This window comes from Drosophila erecta, unplaced genomic scaffold, assembly GCF_003286155.1.
Source record: "Drosophila erecta strain 14021-0224.00,06,07 unplaced genomic scaffold, DereRS2 tig00000055-arrow-pilon, whole genome shotgun sequence".
Lineage (NCBI taxonomy): Eukaryota > Metazoa > Arthropoda > Insecta > Diptera > Drosophilidae > Drosophila > Drosophila erecta.
Window position 1 is genome coordinate 8612840 of NW_020825200.1, and position 22709 is coordinate 8635548.

Genomic DNA, 22709 nt, shown 5'->3' on the forward strand with positions numbered 1-22709 from the left:
ATAAAAGTATTAAACTGGACCTGCAAATCGACCATCTGCGTATTCCAAAATAGAAAGGCTTATATGGTTGAATTAGTTCTCCTTTGAAGCCGTAATTATTAAAAACTGTAAAAGTTCGAGAAAAACTTACAAAAGGCTTGATTGGATGCACAAAATCTATAACATCCTGCATGGTTCTCAAACACTTTCGCAGCTCTTCTAGCGACTTGCCACATCGCTTTTTTGGTACACTCTTTTTGTTTTTTCTAACATTTTTTTCAGAATAATTACTAGCATTGAGAAATCCGTTGTGCACATTTTTTAATGGTTTTCCACATATTTGCACAAGTTTGTCATCTTTTTTGTTTTTATCGCTAGGACTATCATTCTTTTGATCACCGGAATAACTGTGCGACTGTATAACATTTCGATTCCAATTAAATTTTACATTTAAAAGAGTATTTCCTCTATGCCTGTAAAAGGAAGAAGTTTTAAAAAGCCCCAATGATTAAAAGCAATTACGCAGTTAGCAATTACGAAATATCTCGGGGACTACACAAATTATGACTTCGAGTACAATGGATGTCGATGCTTGGAAAAGTCAGCTAAGAACGAGAAGTCCAATAAGTTGATACGATTTAAATTTGAATATTACCTTTTGCCTAATTGGGGGTGTTTTGATTGAGTTTCTAAAGCGAAATGTTGTAGGTCCATGAAACTGGTGGCATTGTTGTATCCGTCCATTAATTTTAAAAAATCTCAAAGCAATTGAACAGCTTATAAGTGGGTGTAGTGAACATATCTAAATCAGACAGTAACTTACAAGGGATTTAATTTGTTTAATACTCGAAATTTTATTGAATGCATGCCAAACCCAATTTTGCTTCTAAATATCGAACATCTTTATTAGTTTACCAATTTTTCCAATTTTCTGCACTCAATTTATGTTGATTTGTGACATTTTAACTAAAGTAACTTCGACCTACAAATATTTGAATAAAAACTCATTTGATTGGTTTTTGTATTATTTATTTAATTTTTTGTTTTTTTTTTGTTGGTAATTAAGAAACTGTAATTTCAATAAACTTAAATATTCCACTCATACATCAATCTTTGCCTCTGTTATATGCATACAATTTACGCCTACAGCCGGTTTTCATTTTCATCCGGTTGTTATTATTTTTCGGTTTCATGAATGTATTGCAGTTTCACAATATTATTATTTTATATGTTCTGGGACTCGACTTATTAGCGTTGCGGCAAAAGTGTTTCTTTTATTTAAATATATATATTTTTTTGGTTGCTTTTTGTTTTATATTCCTCACATTCATAATATAGCGATAAATTCAATTGCGAAAATATACATTTACTTTTATCATACATACATATGTTCTGTATGCTGGACAATAATATATTTTCTTTCAATACACATGCAAAGTTTTCTTGTATTTAAATTAAAAATTTGAATAGTTTAGTTCACAATATTTATGTATTTTGATTCGATCTTCATTTAATTTCCGTTTTTAATATTTCCATTGCTGATTTGCAGGCTGCAATTCTCATAGTTTGAAGAAGTCGACCACGTTTTCGAACGATAATAATAATCAGCTAAGAAAGAATCGCCAGATTTTAGGAACAATTTGAGGCTGTTTCTCTGTTGGGGAAACGCTTCTCTGGGCTTCAACGTACAAATGTACTTCAAAAAGTTACACCCAACTAACGAAAAAATGGGAAATTGGGCTGCAGACATTGCGCACAATAAAACTCGTGCCTTCGCCATGTTGCACACTAAAAAAAAAATTAAGTGGACTTCCACTAGGGGATCAGAGACTTCATATCGTTCGAAAAATTCATTTGACAGACAGTTGGTTATATGTATGTATTATATGAGTTATGCTTTTCACAATTGTTTATACCAAGAAAAAAACAACAAAGAAATTTGCAATTGTAGATTTAACCGTTTTGTTTTATGTAAGACATGTATAAAAAATAGCAATGAACAATTATATATTTTTCTGTATTTTTCCGTTCTCGCCACGTTCATCTAACAGATATGGTTCCTGATTCATGGGATTTGAACCGATTTCCGCACGTGCATTATAAATGCAGCCCTGTCTGTGTGTGTGTGCTTCTGTTTGTGTGTGTGTGTGTGCATGTGTGTGGGGAGGTTGAAAAACGAAAAGTGAACCAATTTCGAAATGAAGTAAAACGTAAAATGGGAAACTAGGTTTTTTGGTTTTATTTGTTTAGAAAAAGAATTACAAATAATACATAAGTTTGTTTTTATTTTTGTTTTTCTCATTTGGTTCGCTTGGTTGTTGTTGTTGCTGTATCTTTTGCAGTTGTTTCTGTTGCCATACGAAAATTAAATAATTAATTTAGACTCTTGCAAAAAACGTATAATAACCGATTATCTCATTTCATTTCTTGTGTATACAGTTAGGAATATTATTTATTTGTTGTTTGTTTGTTTTTGTAAGGAGGAAATCCACACGAGGCACCGCCAGGGCGAACAAATTCGGAGCATCTAGAGTTTGGCCGTTTCGATCGGGAAAAACACACACACAATTACGAATTATCTGCTAGATTAATTTGATTCAAAATCCGGAAAAATCATACCAAACTCCCAAATAGTCCGCATTCGTTTGGCCTCACAGCGATGCAGTATTTTTCTGTATTTCCTAAGCAGTTGCAGATCTTAAGCTACATTTGAGTCAGATTGACCGGCATCTGTCCATGCATTTGACCATCTGTATACTAGGGGTTCGGTTGCAACCGGAGCCCGGCTAAAAACTACCCGTGACAATCGGGAAAAACAGCCTCAAATGCCGGCCCATCGGCCCCAAATGAACTGTGAAGCATTCTGCCCTCAATTCGTATGTTAATGTCTCAAATGTTCGCGCTCTTTGCCTGCCTGCTGCTCTCGCCTGGATTATCGTTTCATTTCAAATTGTTTTGCTTTGCTGGTTGCGTTTTATAATATTTGTTTCTCTTTGTTGTTTCTGGTTTTTGTTTTGTTTGTATTACTGAATAATATTTGCATAGTCAAAAAGGAAACATTTGCTTAGTTGTTTGGTTAGTTGTCGCCGCCCTCCTGTGGCTCAGCTTCGTCGCCTTGAGTGTCGGACGTCCAGAGAGTCAGGTTGTCCCTCAACAGCTGCATGATGAGTGTCGAGTCCTTGTAGGAGTCCTCGTTCAGTGTGTCCAGCTCGGCTATCGCATCATCGAACGCCTGGGTGGCGGATAAAAAAAAGGTTCTTTTTAGTATACATTTTCGATGGTTTCGGATCAAAGGAAATGTTTGGCAAGGCGAATGCAAGTTGGTAAAACAAAAGCATTTTCAAAGTGGCGTTAGGTTCATTCATAATTGGCTTCACTAAACAACTTCATCAAACTGAACTCTAAGGCAAATCGTGTAAATCAAAATAAAAATAACAAAAGAGTTGTGTTGACCTTAACAAAATAAAAACGAAAAGTGTTCACCAGCAAAGGCCGCATGTAAATTATTTCACAGGCAAAGTTTTTCGTATTTCTCATGCAATTCGAGTGGGAAAATAGATGGGTGGATGGATATACATTGCGCTTCAAAAAGTTTGTAATTTCAGGGGTAAAAAAATATATAGTGCAAAGTTAGCTTAAACTGTAAAAGTTGTACATTTATAAAGTCACTATAAGGAAATTTAAATTTCTTTAACTTTTCCAGTTTCATAAAATTGTACATGTTTCCTTCTCAAACTTTTGGAAAGCTTTGGTGGCAATGTATATCGCTAAGTCGGGTTAAAGCTCATTTAGTTGGTTAATTAGTCGCTGGATATCTTACTCAGTTTAGTCACAGAATAACAACAATTTGTATCATTGGGTGATTAGTATTCGTAAGCGAATTATTAAGTTTACACAGAAGATACATGTATAAGTTGAACTGAACCTGTTTAGCTAAGTGACAAGCCCTCGCTGGTGAATTGATAATTTCGTAATAGAAGACGGAAAAGTTGAGAGCAAGACCTAATCTGATTGGATGTGTGGGCTGCATTTTGGTTTTTGCAATATCGAACGCCTCCTGATAGGCTTTTTTCGAGTCCTCAACGACGGCTTAACGAATTACACATGATTCAATTATGTAAAAAAGTAAGAAACAAAACCAAATGTTAGGAAAACCATTTAAAATTAAACAGAAAAGTTCTTAATTATCGATGGATAGTGATTTTGTGTGCCTTATTGCTCGCTTGCCATACATTTCGATTAATCGAGCCAAGTCTCAGTGTATTATTAACCTGTTTAGCCAATTGGCAAGCTTTGTCTGGTGAGTTCAAAATCTCATAGTAGAAGACTGAGAAGTTAAGGGCCAGACCCAAACGGATGGGATGTGTTGGCTGCATTTTACCCTTGCTAATGTCAAATGCATCCTGGTAAGCGGTTTGCGAGTCATCGACAACGGCTGTGTTTTGCAAGAATATTTGTAGTTTGGTTTATAAAGATTTTTGAATTGCACAATTCGGGTGTACAATTCGGGCATATGGTGTTTCTGATGGTGTGCCCTACAAGATACTTACTGTTGCGTGCGTCTCCTGTGGCAACCTCGGCTAAATACCTGTAGTAATCACCCTTCATCTTCAGGTAGAACACCTTGCTCTCGGGATTGCTGGCTTTTGGAATAAGGTATTTGTCCAGAAGTCCCTGTAAGCGGAGAAAACAAGAACGTCAATTAATCTTATATCAATTTCGTATCCCAAACGCAACAATTAATCAAGTAAGCCCCCTGGCTTATTGTAAAACCCTGTTCACTTTAAGTTTAATTCAATATAAAAGCCCTAATCAAAGGAAAGCGAATGGGGATACCCCGGGTTCAATCCTGGCCATGGTCTATTTTCTGACCGATGAACGACAATGTAAATTCCATATACACACAAGCCAAAACCTCTGTGTGTGGGGGCGAAAATGGAAAATGTTCATTTTAAAAATAGATTTATTGATTGTAAAAAATTTGTTATATTTCACTAGAGCAAGAAGGAAAGCCAGAAAACGGGTCCCACCCCCTGGAAAACCCACCGGACCATCCAACCAACACCCTCGACAGACAGCTGAGCTTGCCAAGGGCGGAGGTCTTAATATATATATATATTTAGTCGGTTGACAGGTTTGCCATCTTCGTCACCGTCAATTCAGATGAGCACCCAAGTGAATTGTGGGTATGAAAATAATTAGATGGACCAATTACAACCCCATAAATCCTTCAGAAAGAGACTTGCGCAGAATTGCGGACCACCACTTACCAAAACTTCGTAGCAGATTTCCCTCAGCTCCTTCTCCACACGCTCTCTGTACTCACGGGCGAGCTGCTGTTTTCTAGCGGATGCTTCGGTTTTCTGCTCAATGGAGGAGATGACACGCCACGATGACCTGGTTTGGACATGTTAAACACACCCGGAGAAGGGGCAAAAACATACAGCTTAGCAGATGAACTTCAATCTATGGTGCGACATTAATCAAGCGCTGATTGATTGACTCACCTGCGGGCACCGACCACATTTTTGTAGGCAACGGAGAGCAGATTTCTTTCCTCATTTGAGAGCTCAACGCCAGTCTCTGTGACGGACTTCATGGCCTGGGCCATGTCATCGTAACTGCATGGAAAACACATCATTAGTAATTGGAAATCTTTAATCACAGGAATGTAAACCTTTCATTTTACAGAACACTTATCTTGTTTGTTTCGATAGGGTTTTAAGTGGATTTAAAAAACAATTGTCTTATTTCAACTATATATTTCTATATAGAGTGTATATAAGATTTACTTATGACATTTGTTTTTATACATATACTACTATAACTTTTGCCAAATGAGTTATTTTCAAGTTCTGTGAGGTTGATGAACCTTATTATAAGAGGAACCACTTACCGTTCTGACTGCTCGGCCAGTTTAGCCTTCTGGACCAGCTCTTCCTTATCGACTGTCGACATTTTGTTTGATTTTTTTTTTCAGGTTACTTCACAAAACTAATAAAATACGCCACACAGTTCGATATGCCCCTCAAAAGTTGCTAACAATGGCTTTCTGCAATAAATTAGAACGTAAACAGGAGCATTAGTGGGTTTTTTCAGTGGAGGAGAAATGTAGGTTAGGCCACCTTAACCCGTTATCTGGTGTAACGGTTCTCGGCTCTTTACAAACACCTGACTAACAGAGTTCTGTTGCTGATTACCTGTCTGTTATATTTAGCTAAAATGCCAAAGCCACCAGTAGTTGCACAACACTGCGAATTTTTGTTGGACTGCGAAATTCAGTGGAGTGAACTGCCATATAAGCATACCCCTTGTAGGGGATAATAGACGTTATAAGATATTCCATGTTTTTGGTTCGATAAATGTTTATGCTTCAAATTTAATTGAAGGTCGCGATAAATTCCATATTCGTTAGCTTTAAAAGTCATTTAAAATATTTTTGATTTGTCTATATGTTTAAGTTATCTAGTAAATTATTAAAAATTATTTTGATTTGTTTGAAACACAACTCTTAGAACGATGATACTGATAGATTGCATTCTAGAAACTAAAGTAATGCATTATCTAAAGCGTTCAGACGGGTCCAATATACCCGCATTGCACTTGCGCGAGTATTTCTAGGTAAGTTGTACAAATTTAGTTTGTTGTCATGCTTCCGCTGGACGAAAGTGTTGGATTGAAAGCTGCGATGACTCATGCACTCGCAGCAGGTCTTTATAGACTAATCGCTGACGTAATGGCTAATTTAAATGGAAAAAAGCCAGTGGCGAAAAAAAGTTACAACTGGACATGGCCGCACGTGTGTTAACTATGAAACTATTTAAAGCCCAGTTTATGGGTTTGTGGAAGGCCGAAGGTAGAAAGAGAGTATCTGGCAGATGGATGTGAAAAAAATACAAGTTCGACAACAGCGATAAAAATAAACCATGAATAAAAAGAGAGAGGGAGAAATGGAGCACAAGTCGGCTCGCCTTAATGCGTTTTTATATATTTTGTGTGTGTGTGCCAAAGATAGATATTTATGTACGTGCATAAAGAACGTCTGTTTGTGTTCCCCGTACAGTGACGCACTCACTAACTTGCCCACTCGTTGAACTTCTATCGATTAAACGTGCAGTAATTATTGGAAAACAAGCAGAACATACAAAAACTAAATGAAAACACAGGAATGCAGGCGACAGTCATTAATTTGCTCACACGTAATCCAATTATAATTCCCTGCGATAGGATCATCCAAACTTTCAATGTAGGACCAATTTCCGGCTTCGATTTTCAAAAGGGACGTGAGGAAAGGAAAATCGATTAATTTCCGCTCGACCTGGAGAAAGCTTGGAAACAAGAACTGCGGGGGACGAGGGGTGAAAATCGGTCTGTGGATATGCATATGGGCGTTGTGGGTATTTTTAGACAACTGGTGGCTCTGGACAAAAAAAAAAAAAAATAAAATGTTTTGTTTGCCCGCCCAACGGAAACCTCGAAAACCAAGCACAAGAATGCCAGCTAATGCAGCCAGCCGATGATTGAAATGGAAAATCTCAACACATCGGCGTCATAAAAGCACCACCAACCATCCCACAAATACCGCGTTCAATTGGATTTACAGTCCAGCTTGGCTAACAGCGACCGCAAAATCTGGCAAATCTGAATACACTTCTTTTACTTTTAAATGTTTAAATGAACAGATAAAAGCTTCTCTCAAAATTGTTTCAAAACCTATACAAATGTTCTTCTCTGCAGCTTACAACTAGTTTTAGATACCCAGTAACATTTGCAGAAGCAATTATAAATACTGAGTTCTGCGCAGTTGTCTAAAAAGCAACCAATTGAGGTTTAAACCATTTGAAAACACAGTTTTATTTGTGTTGCGATCGACCGCCAAATTAAAAAAGCATTGACCCTTTGTCAAAACAAAGGGCGGTGGGGCGTGGCGTGCCGAAAGATGGATGGGGGGTGGGTGCGGTCTGTCGACGCGTTTTTAGGTCAATTGAAATGCTTTCTGGCTGTGTTCGGCAAATGCCAAAACATTAAGCCAGGCGTAACGTAAATTAACGTAACACTCCCCTAAAAGGCCACAAATATGTTTGTAGTTTTTATCGGATAAATCAAAGGAGAAAAAAAACTTGTTTCAACCACGCAGATTGCTCATCTGCTTGAATGAATACATTGGTAAAAAAAAAAAAAAGGGGGATGGGTAAAACAGGTGGGAGAGGGCATGTCGAAGTTTTAGAGACTTGTTCAGGGGACGGTTAAACATCCATATGGTTAGGCTAATTCCGGGGCTAGAAAACCCTGCTAAATCCGTGTCGGATGGATACGTAGGTACTTTAAACTTTTTATCTGCGCCGGCCGACAGCATGCGCAGTTGCTCAAGAGGCCCCCAGAGCCTGCAGAACCCGAGCCCGAACAAGAAGAACCCAATCCACGATGATGTAGAAATTCCTCTACACTGTAGATACCGCTACTACGGCTCTACATGGGGCGAAAAAGTTACTAACTTTTATGGTGGCTGTGTGCGTGCGATTCTGCGTGTGTTGGTGCGTTCTGGGTGGTGGTGGTAATGGTGGTGATGGTGGTGCGGATGGTTGAGATGGTGTTGGTGGGGCCGCCAATCGTGTTTCCAAGTGCGGCGCTACAAAATTATAAAAATAATCGGAAGAAAGGGGGAGCGAGCTGGGAGGGAGAGAGAGAGAGAGAGCGGAGAACGCCGCAGAGAGAGGCCGAAATGTATCTACCACAGGCGGCCGCCAAGTGTGTTGAGTTTGGCGAGGAATCCCACCTAACCGCGTGTCCCCATCCAAGTTGATATATATATATATATCTATCTTGGCGTACTGTGTGTACATATAGCTGGCTATATATGCGTAAATATAGAAGTCGGCTATGTCCGCCGCCTACAACTTAACCGATGAACTGCTGATGATGATGAGAAATACGAAGCTACAAGCGAATCTCACCGCATCACATACATGCACCAATACTCGGGCAAATTGGGAATGTTCTTTTCTTTCAATTTACTTTTTCTTTTTCTTTTTTTTTTTTTGCACAAATTCACACTTTTTTCTTTTGCGTCGAATTTTTTTTCGGCATCGGATCGATGCCTGATGGAGGTATTTCGATTTTTCTGCGGGCCGAAGTATAGATGCATGTAAGTGATTACTCATAGGCGGCATTACACGTGTTTTTCCTTGGTATATTTAAGCAATTTTTCGTTTTATAATTCCATACACACACTGGCAGGCGCACACACATATGTAGGTGCAAGGCACTCTGGGCCAGCAAAAATGTTACTTACATTCTCGATTAACTGAAACTGAAACGACAACGAACACTACCAACGAACGAATGAGAATGACGGACGGCAAAGGTTGCACACATTCGCCGCGTCGCTGTATCTGTGTTTCTGCGCTCTCTCCCCACGCACACTCTCGCAGGGGCACATGCGCCGCCGCAGAATGAGAGGGAGCATATGGGGCTGGCGCAGGCGAGAGTGAGAAAGTGCGACAAGTGAGAGAACTTCAGGGTTGCCAACCTGCTGTATAAACTAATGTTGCCAGGTGTGCAGGTAAAACTTATAAACCAAACTTTCAGATACAATATACTAATTAACGGGCGTCTCAGAACTTGTAGATAGAGAGCTTTAATAAGAGTCAGCTTTTATTGTCAAGTCTCTCCCCGTGTTGCCATCGGTTTATGAAGTAATAGTTTATAGTTCGTTTCCAACCTGTTGAAACTTTCTGGCGCTTATCTCGCTGCCAGATTACGCTTTTATCTTGACTTTATGGCCTCCGAAAGGAGGAAACTAATCGGGAGATGTATGCCATTGATAAAGGGGCGGCGGTAAATTGCCTTAATTCTAATTGGGATTTCATTAAATTGGTGCACTCACACATAAAAATGAGATATCCACGCACTTATGCTTTTCGTGAGGTGAGCCAGGGCTTACGATTGTGAATCTGAAGGTAAGTCGAGGATTTTACAAAAGTTCAAATTATTCTTACTACTGTTTACATTTTGTTGCCCGTTGTGGACTACAATTCAAAATATTTGAAAATATATTTAATAATGTTAGGTGTTTATGTATTATATGAAGCACAATGCAATTAATTTGAAAATCAAATCCCTGATAGGAGAACGGGGAAATCCGAATTTTTTCAAATAATCGCAGTGTATTGCAATTTCGATTCGTCTGGGACATGCTCACGCGACCATCTCTACATTTTACTACAGCTCACAAAGAACAAGACGGAGAAAATTACGTCATCGGCGTCCTATTTGGTTGCGGTAATGAAAAATTGCTACGTCCATTTCCAATTGTAATGGGATTTTCGCAAGGCCAGTATCGCACGCAATCAAATGTAGAGAGCCCCACGGGCAGGTGGCATCCAATTAGGAGGCCAACGAATCGATAAAGTGTGTGGGCGCACTTATTCGGGGAAAATTTTATCCGCCGACAATATGGCGGTCGCAAGCCGACACACGACGCACTATGTGAAACTACTCACTGCGCCTGGATTTTCAAGCGAATTTCGAATATATGCGTATTCCTTGGACTCTCCAGTAATCGACTTTAAACTTGGTTTTAAACGAACAAGCACTTATTAATTAGTTAATTCACCTCTTACGGCTCGGACCTGAAGGTTCTTCTTCTTATCTACGCGCGCTGTGTTGGAAAACGAGGAAACCTGATGTAGGGATGGGCCCGCAGGAATTTTCCAACCTGCGCGGTGCAAAATTCCGATACACGATGGACCTATCGATTGTTGGTTAGGCACATTTACCGTCTCTAGAAGGCCGCACGTGTTTACGTTCTGTGGGAAATATTCTTGGCTTCTCTTAAAAAAACGTTGCATTTTATAGAATACTGACATGCCGCGCTCCAAACGTGATAAGAAAGGTGAGAGATTGCATTGTAGTAAAAACAATTTTAACCTATAATGTGTGCTACTCCTCTTACTTTAGTTTCCCTGACCAAAACCGACCGCAAGGGTCTGGCTTGGAAACAGCGCATTGTGGACGACATTCGCTTCTGCGTGGGCAAATATCCGAATATATTTGTTTTTCAAGTTCAGAACATGAGGAATAGCTTGCTGAAGGATCTGCGACAGGAGTGGAAAAAGAATTCACGTTTTATCTTTGGGAAGAATCGAGTTATGCAGATTGGCTTGGGTCGCACGAAAAGCGAGGAAGTGGAGCCCGAATTGTACAAGGTAATTGGGCTTAAGAAGATATAAAATATATTAGAAGCTAATCATGGCCGATGTCTATTAGCTTTCCAAGCGATTAACTGGCCAGGTGGGACTGCTGTTCACTGACAAATCCAAGGAGGAAGTCCTGGAATGGGCCGAAAACTACTGGGCCGTTGAATACGCACGTAGTGGTTTTGTAGCCACGGAAACGGTTACCCTGCCAGCTGGTCCACTGGAGGACTTCGCACACTCAATGGAGCCCCATCTGCGTTCCCTGGGCCTGCCCACCAAACTGGAGAAGGGAATCGTTACGCTGTACAGTGACTACACGGTTTGCGAGGAGGGCAAAGTTCTAACACCCGAACAGGCGAGAATCCTCAAGTTGGTGGGCAAGCCGATGGCCAAATTCCGGCTAACCATGAAGTGCTCTTGGACCAAAAGCGAGGGCTTCCAGCTGCACGTTGAGGATGATGTGAACGACGAGGAACAGGCTGATAGCGCCATGGAAGAGGAGGCTGAAGCCGAGGCCATGGATGACAACGACGATGATGATGACGAGGAGGATGATGAATAAATTAGTTTAAAGTGTAGAATTAATTTTTATGTATATATCAAGTGCAGAAAATATACGTATATTTTTAAATTACTTTATATATTATCTTACGTTCAACACAGATAATACTTGATTAACAGTAGCTTATACTAATAACTAAGTAAACAAAACACTTAAGAAGCATTTCAGATATTGCAGCTAAAATCAAAGAAAGGCACAATAATGCATCAGGTTGCATCGTCCGCGAGGATGTAGAGCACCAGAGGCCGTTCATTTTCGCTATCCCCCTCCAGAAGATCGCTATTAGTTAGGGAAATATCCTGAGAGGGCGAGCCCTCCAGCTCCAAGGCACCGGTGCTAGCACTTGAAAAGAATTCCAGAGGCATAGGCTGCTCGGGAACCTCACGATTCGAGGGGGTTTCAGTCTCCAGTGCAACGTCCTCCTCCCCGGCTGACAACTCTAAATGTTATTGATCTGTCGAGTTTCGCGGCACTGTGCAGCCAGCGGCAATATGCTCCATCACCTGCTGCTTCAGTTGCGCAACATGGTCCTTTAGGTTCTTTACTATGCCCGCCAGGTCGACGTTCTCGCCCTTGAGTAACTTCACACGATCCTCCAGCTTTGAGATGCGCTCCAGCTTCCGCTTGCGGCACTTGGAGGCGGCCACGCGGTTGCGCTGCCTCTTGCGCTCCAGCTTGATCTTCTCCTGCGTTTCCATGTCGATGGGACTAACGGTGGGCGAGCCGGCTTGATTGACGGGCTCATCCTTGATCACCGAGAAGCCCTCGGACATGTTGGCGTAGGTAAAGGTTCCTCCGCTGATGCCATTGCTCACCGCAGTCATGGCTGTCGCAGTTGTGTTATTGGGGGCAGAGTTGGCGGCCGAAAATGCCTGGGAGTTGGTGTGCAGATTCTTTAGGGCCTCCTCGAATCCCCTGCCGAAGTCCTCCTGCTCCACGGTGACGGGTCCCGCTTTGGTGGGGAAAACCTTTCCCGGTTGCGGTGTCTGGATGAAATTGCTGGACTGCACGATCTTGTCCAAATCGGGTGTGCTCACCGTCTTGACCTGCAGATCCGGTGAGTTAATGATGAGTGGGGCGAAGATGCGCTTGTTCTTGGCACCCTTGCTGTTCAGATCTAGGGATCCGGGACGCTTGTTAGGATTAGGGGTGGATGTGCTAAGGTTCGGCGACTGGAAGTCCAGCGACATGGGGCCTTCTTCTCCAACGGGTTCGGTTTTAGGTACGATCTGAATGGCAGCTGCTACGGCACTGCCAGCATTTGGGTTACTTAAATTCGCAGCAGCGGAAATGGGGGTTTTCATGTTTGCTAAAGCAATGACGTCAAGCTGTTTTTCAAGAAAAGAAAGAGAGAAAAACGTTATAAAAACAATCTGATAAAAACTCGTTTCGCGATGAGTCATGCGAATAACTCGTTCTTCTTCTTACTCACCAGTGGGTGGGAATTGCGTTTGCAAAAAATTTGATTAACACAATCTGTACTTTTGCGCGAGCTGACTCCTATTGTGCCACTGCCTATTCACTGGTCTTATCGGTCACCTAATCTTTTAATTTTATTTTTCTTTCGCTTAATATATTTAAGAAAATATTTATATTTATTACGCGTGAGGTTGTTTTCAGAGTGGCTGCTAGAGGTGATACAAATGTCAATTATTATTCGACATTGCTATCGATAGCGGAGAAGGAAAGCGATGTTTGTAACAGCATGGGTAGCATTGGCTGAAGCACTTCGCGAAGCAGTTAAATTCAAATTTAAGCCGTTAATAATATAAAACATATTTATTTGTCTACATATATTTTAAACTTTTATTGACACGTTGTGAACGGTGAATGTGAACAAGGTCTTGCCTAGTCTTTCATGGAATCTTTCTGGAAATATTCTTGTGGCTTGGCAGTGAAAGCAGATGCAATAGATCTCTTTATCAGTCCTGGGCGTCGGTAAATAGGAAAGGAAATGTGTTTTTCAGTCGGGTTTATGGGATGTTTTCGATCTTGAAGAACGACGAACTGCCCAGAAGGATCCATTATGTCGGAGAGGCTGGGAAAACCTTGGTGCTCATGATTTTGTGAGTAACAATTGAAGAGGCGACCAAAATATGACAGACAATTCCGAGCAGCCCAATAACTTGAAAACACCCAAGGGAAAATGCCATCTGGTTTTGGAATATTCCCGATATATTTATTTTCGACATTTATGATAACTGTATAGCAATAAATATTTTCAAATACCGTTTTTATTTTGTTTTGTTTTTCAAACTGTAGCATATACATCAAGTTTAAATATATATTTGTTCGTTTATGTAAATACATTAATAATATTTTGATTTCGCAACCAAACATCTTGCTGTTGTTCAGATTGGTATATGGTGGCCCTAAAAGATTTACACATTTATTAAACTCCTTGTATATATTAATAATCACATCTATAGATTTGTTAGAGCTTCAAATATTTGTCTTAGTTATGTCCATTTATTGTAAGCACGTTGAAACACATTAATGTATATGTTCTTCTGTAGACAAGTAATGCGGAGAGAGAAGTCTCAGATAGTTAGTTGCTCTGCAAGTGGCGTTCGCAAAGATACGTAGTTTTTTCCGGTGTAGGCTAAAATCGTTATATATATGGTATTTGGTATTTGGTATGTATGTGGCATGCAGTATGTGGTGTATGTGCACACCTCCAAGTCCAAACCGAATAGAAGAATTCTGGCGGTGACTATGGAGGACTAGCTGCCAATGTGAGCTCTGACTTTCATTTTCGTTAGAATGTCAAGCGAGTTAAGTTACTTAAAAAGCAGATTGTGGATTAAATACTTGTTTGTCTTGGTTACGCATATGTATGTTTCGTCTATGATCACGTTTGTACACTTAAACACCCATAAAACGTGCAAATATGTTTCGAAAAATTCCATTTCACGCTAAACACTTAAACCAAATAAATCGGGCCACATCGGGCGTCTACTGCGATTAACTAAATCCAAATTGTATATATATCTATATGCATCTCTTTAGGTATCTGGTAAACTCTAGTTGGCTGCTGCCGCCTTGCGAGGCGGACACAAAAATCCATCAAAATATTATGTCTTTGTATGCGACGACTATTTGGTTTTGAATCAATCGTTTGATTTTTGCCAGTTCAGCAAGGTTTTTATGTTGGTTGTTTTTTGGGCTCATATTGTAATCTTCTCTCTCTGGGTTGCATTACGGTTTTTTCATTTTCATTATCATTATCATTATCGTTTTTTTTCATTATCGATTTATGCTTTTCTTTTTGAACGCACACAAAAGAGACGTTAGGATATCCGGAACAGTCCGCTTAAAGCCCGATCTCCCGCATGGCCCTGTACAAGCAGGGATTCTTCAAGCACTCCCGAGGACCCAGCTGCCGTCCGTGGGATCCCCGCAGGATCATCAGGATGGACCGAGCCGCCGACTGGCACTCGTTGCTGTCGCCGCAAACGCCATCCGCCTCCGCCAAGTACTGATAATCGCAGGCAACCTGCGAGGCGCCCTGAAAACACAAGACACAAATACAATGGATGAACTTTGGCACCCTGCTTTCCAAAGTAACCAAGAGAAATGCACACCAATTGCAGGCGCACCACTTACACATAGATAGCAGATCTGGTGAACGCCGCAGAGGGGCAGCAGCTCCTGGTTAATGTCGCCGGAGATGAGATCGACGCCCCGACAGCGCTCCGCCATGGACTCGATGATGGGGCACTGATTGGAGCCCACTATGTAGTTCTTGTTGCCCAGGTAGGCGTCGTTTAGGGTCTCGTAGGGGACGCTACCCAAGCTGAGGGCCTCCTCCATGGTATTTGGCTGCTCCGGATAGCGCAAGTAGCCGCTGCGCTTCTTCTTTTCCATGTCCTTGGGTGGTTTCGAGTCTCTGGAGGATTAGCCAAATATGCACATCGAAATATTGCAGATCGAAGCCCCACTACTCACTCCGCCAGTTGTTCCGCCTGCTCCTTCTTCACCGACTTTTTGGTCAGCCAGTAATTGGAGTCCAATGCATTCTCCTCGGATTCCGGTTCGATGGTATTGCGCATAAGGTGACTCTCGTTGTCCACTGATCTCCTCAACTTATCCAGAGCCCTGCGCATTTTCTCCAGACTGTAAGCGGTTGCCAAGCGGGAGAGGACATGGTCCTTGATTCTGCGGATGTCGTCCTTGCTGTTGAGTCCCTCGTGGGCACCCGTATACTTGATGGTCTCGTCGATGATGAAGTCCTCGATGGACTGCAGCTTCTTGTCCATGCTGTCCAGTTTCTCGGCATCGAAGTCACGCTTCTTTTTCTCCGCCTCGGAGCTGTCATCGTCGGTTTCTTCATCATTATTGCTGCTACTATCCGTTTCACTGCGTTTCCTTAGGTTTCTAATTGAAGTTACAATTAATTAAACCAATGTTTAAGAAAGTTAACTCCCTTGGAAACTCACTCTTTCTTCTGCAAGGACTTCTTCTTGCGATCCAGTCCGAAGTATTGCGACCAATCTATGGACTTCTTTGCCCGGAGCATCAGGTGACCCACAGTGGGTGCATGGAGGTGTTTAGTGCTCCCACCATTTCCAGTTAGACTGGCTGCAGCTCGTTTCTTCTTGCGCCGTTGCTCCTCGGCTTCCTCGGCCTCCAGGTCAGCTTCACCGTCCTCCTCGTCGAACTCGTCGTGGTCATCCTCATCGGAGCTCTCCTCACCCTCCTCATCATGCTCGTCAGCCTCCGGATCATCGGCGTTATCGCCATGCGCGTGATCACTTCGTTTGCGATGGCGATACTCGGGTGACATTCCAGGCACATGGCCACCATGATGACCGGCATGGCCGCCATGCTGAACCATTTCACCGGTGCCCGCTGGAGCGGCTGTGGGCGTCTCCTTGGCTGTGACATTCACCCGCTGAAAGTTGATCTCCAGACGCATATCCCCCAAGGCGGTGGCTGTGGCTGGCGGGGATCCAGGTATATTGGTGGTGACCTTTGGCTGCTCATCCGCCGACCGCTTGCGTTTCTCCTCGGGATGGGATTGGGTTTCGCCGGGCTGGCCGAACAGCTCGCTCAGCTCCTGGGCCACTCGCTCATCGGTTCGGCCCAACGGAGATTCCGGATTGGAGTTGGTGGTGCTCCGCTTGGCCACCGGAAAGCGCTTCCGCTTATCGCCGTTATACGGCAACCATGGGAGGACCGGATAGGAGCGCTTCTTTTGCATCAGCAAGTAGTAAGGAGGCACTCGCATTCGCTTCTTTTGCTCGAACTGCTCGGCATCTTGTTCGGGTTCCTGTTGGGTTTTCGCCTGGTCCAGGTGGCGCCACCATTGACGCACTGCATCCCGATCCCTGGCCTCTTCGATCTCGCGCAGAAACTGCTCGGTCAGCTCATTGCGTGCGGGCTCTGCGTTCAGAGGCTGGATTTCACGCTCACGGAAAGCCGAAGGTGCGGATCCATCTGAAAAAGATTTGGAGAGAGGAATTAGGGATATCAATCTGGTCCTCCAGTTTTCCGAAAGTGTTAAATAACATACATTGTTTTGATTTATTGGTTAACATTAAACTGCGATCTATAAAATAACCATGCCATCCATTAACACCAGGTTATTTTATTTTCGGCCACACTGATAAAATATAAACAAAAGCCATAAATTTGTGCAAAAGACATAAAGAGCTTAATAGTTATTTATTTAATAACTTAAGATTCAAATTTAATTTAAATGAAAAAGCGGGATGAAAACATGCCTTGCGTTATGTCAAATATTAAGTTTTAAATGCTCTTATGAGGCTACATATCTTAAAAACTTGATAAATGTCTTGATATTCGACGATTTGCTTTTCCGATCAATGAGAAATGACTTAACTTTGACCTTGGCAAAAACATAATATGGGATAAAGACAGTCGATAAATCCTGGCCGTGTGTGTGGAGCACATGCCTCAAGTTGCTGGGTAGGCAGGCCATTAAATCAAATGACAGGAAGACAGGCAGGATCTGTCGGTCCTGAGCCGCTTCCAGCCGATTGCATTCATCATCGGGACTCTGGCATGGAGCCACAACCATCGTCCCACTCAGCACTCACAAGTTAATCGGAGCTAAGTGGTTTCAGCCAGGCCATTGTTGGCCGAATCCACTCCATGCTGCCACCTTCTGGCGGCTCATGGATGTCCACAGCTTGGGTCAGGATAATAGCACTTAAGGATTAGACCCATAAATTGTTTTCGGTGATTCGCATTCAAAAGTAGCCACTTGGTCAAGGTGCTAATACTTGTCCATTAGTGCGCTCCTCAATCAGGATATTTACGAGAAAAGGTTCTTAAAATATGCTATCATTCCCTCGAGAGCTTTGGAATTTATTCACGTACCAAATCAATTTAAGCTGTAAATTATAAATTATAAGCACTTGCCATCAAGTTGAATAGCTTCCCAACTATTTGATGAAAAACTGATAATTATGTTTGTACACTCACTTATATTTAATGCAGTGCGACATATTATTTAGCTATGTGATGAATTATTCGAATGAAATTGGGGCAACACAGTTGAACTTTAATTCACTTTCGCTGCGGGCCAATATGCTCACATATTTCCAATCAATTACAAATAAAACAGCAAACTAGCATTGTGCAGTGCTCTACGTGAAGGACCTTCATAGTGAGTAGCCATTTTGAGGTGCGTGTTTTGTCAGTGCTGTGGTTGCGACTTACCGAACTGCTCGTCACGTTCCCGAAAGGAGGAGAAACGCTTTCTCTTCTCATCGGACAGGTTATTGGGGCCCAAGTCGCCGCCGTCATCCAGTCCCAGCCCCATGCCCATGCCCAGACCCAAGCCCAATCCCAGGTTGTGATCCGGACCGTAGTTGTCCTCGTCGCGTTCTAAGTACTTGCCAAGTGCCTTATTAACTCGATGGCGATTCCGATTCCTATTCTTGCCAAATAAATCGCCATCTGTGCGAGAGCGTGGAGGGGGAATGGTGATGTGGGGTTTTGGTGAAGCGTGTGGTGGAGTGGCCGAAAGAGAAAAGAAAACGGAAACGAGGAAAAGTAACAGCGGTCCATGTGACTGTTGGGGGGAAAATCCGGAAAATCCGGAAAATCTGTGCTTGGGGATCGCCTATCCGAGGCACGTGCACTCCTCATGCGGCTTCCCACTTTCTACTTTTCGTCCCTCTGCTTTCATCTGCCTGTGATGGATATCACATTCAGACTTCAGCCAGGACTTACGCTTATGTAATCTACACATGCAGTTGACGGCCCATCTTTAGTGCCAGTCACACAAATCTAATATTAATATTTTGGCATACATATGTGTATTGGCATATGGAGGAAAATGCGTCACTGAACAGAAATCCTCCATTGGCTGACTACGTATTGTGTATTTCTTAACTTTAAAGTATAATTTTTGGGATTTTATGCACGTACAAATATAGTTTCATTTTTATCTTGATCAATATTTTAAATATTTTATTCAAATAGCAATCATCTATCTGCAAACTATCAAAGACTTTGCAAAATTCTAGTCATTGCTCTCTAATTATATAAAAATATATTTATTAACTTATTTATTACTATTATAACTATTTACTTTTGTACACATGTTCGTTAAGTTTAAAATATTATATTCCGCAAAAGTCTTTAAACATCTAAAGGTTCTTTAGAGTTATAAGTACATTAAAAATCCACGCTTTCTTTTTGTTCGAGCACACACAGGAAGTTGTTAATCGACGAGTACAGGGTATGCATAAAAAATTGATAAACTGCAAGGAAGGCTCTGCATCCTAAAGGTCCTGCCTGCCCTTCACTCTAGATCAAGCCTAACCTTAACGTTAATCAAAGTTCAAATTTGCTGGGGAATTGCTTGATTAACTTACGCCGCCGTTACGTGTGAGCAAAGGTGAAGGTCTGCGCTATTCCCTGAGGGAAACCAATTTCCCGGCCAGATTCGCCCTGATTCGCCCCCACCACTCACCTTCATCCCAGTCGTCCAATGCGGATTGCGGTGGGGCGTTCAGTGGATACTTGGCCGCCTCCCGCCGATGCAGTTCATCCACGGCCGCCTGCAGCGAAAATGCGGCGGTGCGTTGTGGTGTCGCTAGGATGCACTGCACCACCGCCAGCAGCACCAGCATGGCACCACCGGGGCCTACAAATCGCTTGGCCATTGCCTCGCTAGCTGCTTTGCTTCTTTCACTCTGACACCAAATTGGGCACCTAAAGCTGGAAAAAACATTTTTAAATAATATAATAATATTTGGACTTTCCTTTGAACTTTCTATATAAATTTATATCATAGAAAATATAAATCAAACATCTTATTCATAAAATATTTCTGTCTCTTTAACTTTTCATATGCTTATAGGAGAACAAAAAGTTCCGAAGTTTACTCACTTTAAGACATAGTAAGACTTAAAACTTAGTATTTAAAACTCCATCGAATTGTTTAAGTTTTCGATCGGCAAACGTGGCTTAGAAAAACCAGTTAAGTGTTGAGCGTGCGCGATTAAAATGGATTCAAAGGCCCGACACGTTTGCGACAGGTGCGTAAAAAACTTTTAATTACATTTGCACTTTAAAGCGTTTACCTTTCCGTGCATGAATGTGTGTGTCATAGAGTGGGTGGGGTTTGTTGTATGTCGGTGTTTGTGAGTGTGTATCAGGTGTCATCTTTTCGCGGCCACTTGATGGCGTGTGAAATTCCATATTTCCTCGCTTAATTATGCAAACGAGCAGCAGGTAACCGAAAATTCCGGGCTTATGCCGCACGAAGTATTTGAATAATCGGCCCATTTCATCCGACTGACTAATGAAGCAAATCCCACAGCATCCTGCATATGGAAGGGACCAAGGAATATAAATCAATAAAATTCCAATGTGCCTGCAAATATTCAGCGTGCTTGGCAAATTAGAGGGGAGAACTTCATTCGAGCAGCTATTGTACTTTCCTGCCTGACTTTCCGGCATTCTTGGCCGATGACAAAAGCCAAGCTGACAATTATGGAAAACTTGAATAGCTGCTCGGATGCCAACTGCCATTGAAATGCTCATCCCGTCCTTATTTATTCGCTCCTCCGCTTTTCTCCCGGCTTCATGGTGGCGCACATAAGTATGCTACGCATTTTCTCGGATGGAATATATGGCTTGGAAGGAGAATATATGGTAATCACACCTGGACGCCCACTACCCACAAGCACTCTTCGCCATAGTTGTGCTCCGCTCGCTTGGCTCATACCTGTGGTGGCCACGTTTGCTTTTCATTTTCCCCCCATTAAATGTCAAGGCAGCCGACGCTTTTCATTCGCTTTTCCTTGGCTTTTCCTGCTGCTTCTATGGCCAATCCCCCGCGCTGGTGAAGAACCCTATTTGCGTCTCGCCTGCAGCTGTTGGCTCGTCTCAGTCCCCTTTCATTGTATTATTGCTGCTTGGATGGCTTTTGTCTAAGAAAGCGAGTCCCCAGTTGTTGATGTTTTTGTGTCTGTGCCTTGGCTCTAATCCAGATTAAACGCAGCTGCATATAGCAGATTCCAATTCCCCTCGATTGCAAAGGGTTTCCCAGCCACATGCCTGTTGATCGGGACGTTGCTTTTCCCATTTTCCTATAAGGCACTTATAATGTGGAGAGAAATTGAATAGGGCTACTCTGTATCTCGTATTTGAAAATAGTATTTAAATCAGTTTTCAAATAATCATGACAGAAAAAAATAGTTTGAAATAGGTATTAAAGCAACTTATCAAAGAAAAGTTACCATTCAGCTGAGCTAAGCTGTAAAAACTGTTTCTTTCTAGCATTTCCTCCATCGCACACTTTTAGTGGCTAACAGGGCGTATGATTAATATGCACTTCTACTTAAACTTCGTTGTAATACAATAGTATATTCTCTGTCTATGGTAATTCGATTATGATCTATTTAAGGAACTAAAGTCTTAATAAGGTACGGGTTAATGGGAATCGCCGCCAACAGCTCAAGTGGTGCAGGGGGCGTATGATTAATATTGATTGATGCCACTGTTGCCATTAAACGGAGTCAGTGCTAATAATTTATTGAGTTTCAGCTGAAAAGGCGCTGGTTCTCGCCAATCAGATTTCCCGACCGAACAAATGCGACCCAGCAGGGCATTTAAATTAGCGTCCTAATTGAATTTGTCGCAGAAACCATGGATACTACTGCTCTATATATATACACTTATATCAGGAGCAGGACACGGACACTTTGCGCTAGAAAAGGGATCCTTTTGGGGGAATCGGGACAAATTCAATCGGGCTTTTGACCGGCGACTAAGTGAATGTAAATGCATTCTGGCGGCAAAGGAAGCGGCTAATTAGGGGCCGGGAAAAGCTTTTTGCCCTAAAATATTTAAGAACAACGAGGCAAATGTCCCGTCCTCGGGGAAGTTGCCAACTTGTTAGCCAAGATTTTGCGAACGTGTGTATGTATCAGATATTCAGGGAAATGCCCGAGGTACTTTGTCAACAGGCCAACAAACAATTCATCAGCTCCATTGTCCAATTAGTGAATCCCGGGAGTTGCAAATGAATTGTACGCAATTATTTTGGCTCCGCTTCGCCCGCCCACGCATAAAAATATATCTATGTATATATATATTTTTATATATGTACACACACGCCCACCAGCGAAATCAATGGAAACGGAAAATCCTGTGCAACATTTGCGTAATTTCCATGCCACACACACACAAGCACACTGGCCAAAAAGTTTGCACTTTCCACAACTCACTTGGATTGTTTTAAACTATGCTGTTTATTTTCGCCACTTTCGAGTGCAGTTTTCCTTGCGAATTTTCCACTTTCTGCCAGACACTTTTCACAACATGGCGTCACGCCTACGCCAGCACCACACAGTAAGCGCTCGTCACTGCCAGCCAGTAGCCACTGTACCCACCTCTGTGCTCAGCCAAGGCGGAACCAAGAGTGTCGCCAGTCTCTGGAGCTTCCATGCTTTATACAGGACCCGCGAGAACCGACGGCACCCGAC

The 22709-nt window shown here is 42.2% G+C and overlaps 4 protein-coding genes across 15 annotated transcripts; 1 reads left to right on the forward strand and 3 right to left on the reverse strand.

Moving 5' to 3' along the window:
• Positions 1–1092: 1092 nt before the first annotated feature.
• Positions 1093–10701, reverse strand: LOC6543372 (14-3-3 protein zeta). Of its 10 annotated transcripts, none has more exons than XM_026979384.1 (9): positions 10595–10687; positions 9866–9932; positions 5876–6031; positions 5487–5600; positions 5250–5376; positions 4530–4653; positions 4251–4414; positions 3905–4033; positions 2394–3211 (listed from the first exon to the last, which is right to left on the reverse strand). In XM_026979384.1, the coding sequence occupies exons 3-9, from the start codon at positions 5935–5937 to the stop codon at positions 3056–3058; spliced, it is 876 nt and encodes a 291-aa protein (XP_026835185.1). In that variant the 5' UTR covers positions 5938–6031; positions 9866–9932; positions 10595–10687; the 3' UTR covers positions 2394–3055. The 10 variants fall into 10 exon arrangements, with proteins under 10 accessions (XP_015015042.1, XP_015015047.1, XP_015015044.1 ...); XM_026979385.1 differs by lacking the exon at positions 9866–9932 and adding an exon at positions 6180–6270 and having other exon boundaries at positions 10595–10659; XM_015159560.2 differs by lacking the exon at positions 9866–9932 and having other exon boundaries at positions 10595–10701.
• Positions 10702–10715: 14 nt separating this feature from the next.
• LOC6542545 (mRNA turnover protein 4 homolog) lies at positions 10716–11803 on the forward strand. Its single transcript, XM_001969058.3, has 3 exons — positions 10716–10873; positions 10939–11186; positions 11248–11803. The coding sequence occupies exons 1-3, from the start codon at positions 10846–10848 to the stop codon at positions 11737–11739; spliced, it is 768 nt and encodes a 255-aa protein (XP_001969094.1). The 5' UTR covers positions 10716–10845; the 3' UTR covers positions 11740–11803.
• Positions 11799–13417, reverse strand: LOC6541513 (transcription factor AP-1). Its single transcript, XM_001969060.3, is given in 2 exon segments — positions 11799–13067; positions 13172–13417. A coding segment is annotated over 1 exon segment (1098 nt). The 5' UTR covers positions 13044–13067; positions 13172–13417; the 3' UTR covers positions 11799–11945.
• Positions 13418–14038: 621 nt separating this feature from the next.
• Positions 14039–22658, reverse strand: LOC6541937. Of its 3 annotated transcripts, none has more exons than XM_026979194.1 (7): positions 22617–22658; positions 19688–19935; positions 18427–18666; positions 16179–17178; positions 15688–16116; positions 15346–15628; positions 14039–15247 (listed from the first exon to the last, which is right to left on the reverse strand). In XM_026979194.1, the coding sequence occupies exons 2-7, from the start codon at positions 19878–19880 to the stop codon at positions 15053–15055; spliced, it is 2340 nt and encodes a 779-aa protein (XP_026834995.1). In that variant the 5' UTR covers positions 19881–19935; positions 22617–22658; the 3' UTR covers positions 14039–15052. The 3 variants fall into 3 exon arrangements, with proteins under 3 accessions (XP_026834995.1, XP_001969097.1, XP_015015041.1); XM_001969061.3 differs by having other exon boundaries at positions 22452–22652; XM_015159555.2 differs by lacking the exon at positions 18427–18666 and having other exon boundaries at positions 22452–22652.
• Positions 22659–22709: the final 51 nt, after the last annotated feature.

What these genes read in the sequence shown, in the direction of transcription:
- LOC6543372 (XM_015159560.2), bottom strand. Translation starts at nt 5,937, where the DNA reads ATGTCGACAGTCGATAAGGAAGAGCTGGTCCAGAAGGCTAAACTGGCC. An exon ending in CACAGGAGACGCACGCAACA is followed by an intron (nt 4,415 to 4,529) that starts GTAAGTATCTTG and finishes TGCAAAACACAG; the next exon opens with CCGTTGTCGATGACTCGCAA. An exon ending in CTTGCCAATTGGCTAAACAG is followed by an intron (nt 4,034 to 4,250) that starts GTTAATAATACA and finishes GCCTATCAGGAG; the next exon opens with GCGTTCGATATTGCAAAAAC.
- LOC6542545 (XM_001969058.3), top strand. Translation starts at nt 10,846, where the DNA reads ATGCCGCGCTCCAAACGTGATAAGAAAG. An exon ending in CTCCAAACGTGATAAGAAAG is followed by an intron (nt 10,874 to 10,938) that starts GTGAGAGATTGC and finishes CTCTTACTTTAG; the next exon opens with TTTCCCTGACCAAAACCGAC. An exon ending in TGGAGCCCGAATTGTACAAG is followed by an intron (nt 11,187 to 11,247) that starts GTAATTGGGCTT and finishes GATGTCTATTAG; the next exon opens with CTTTCCAAGCGATTAACTGG.
- LOC6541937 (XM_026979194.1), bottom strand. Translation starts at nt 19,880, where the DNA reads ATGGCCAAGCGATTTGTAGGCCCCGGTGGTGCCATGCTGGTGCTGCTG. An exon ending in ATTGGACGACTGGGATGAAG is followed by an intron (nt 18,667 to 19,687) that starts GTGAGTGGTGGG and finishes GCTCTCGCACAG; the next exon opens with ATGGCGATTTATTTGGCAAG. An exon ending in ACCAGATCTGCTATCTATGT is followed by an intron (nt 15,248 to 15,345) that starts GTAAGTGGTGCG and finishes TTGTGTTTTCAG; the next exon opens with GGCGCCTCGCAGGTTGCCTG.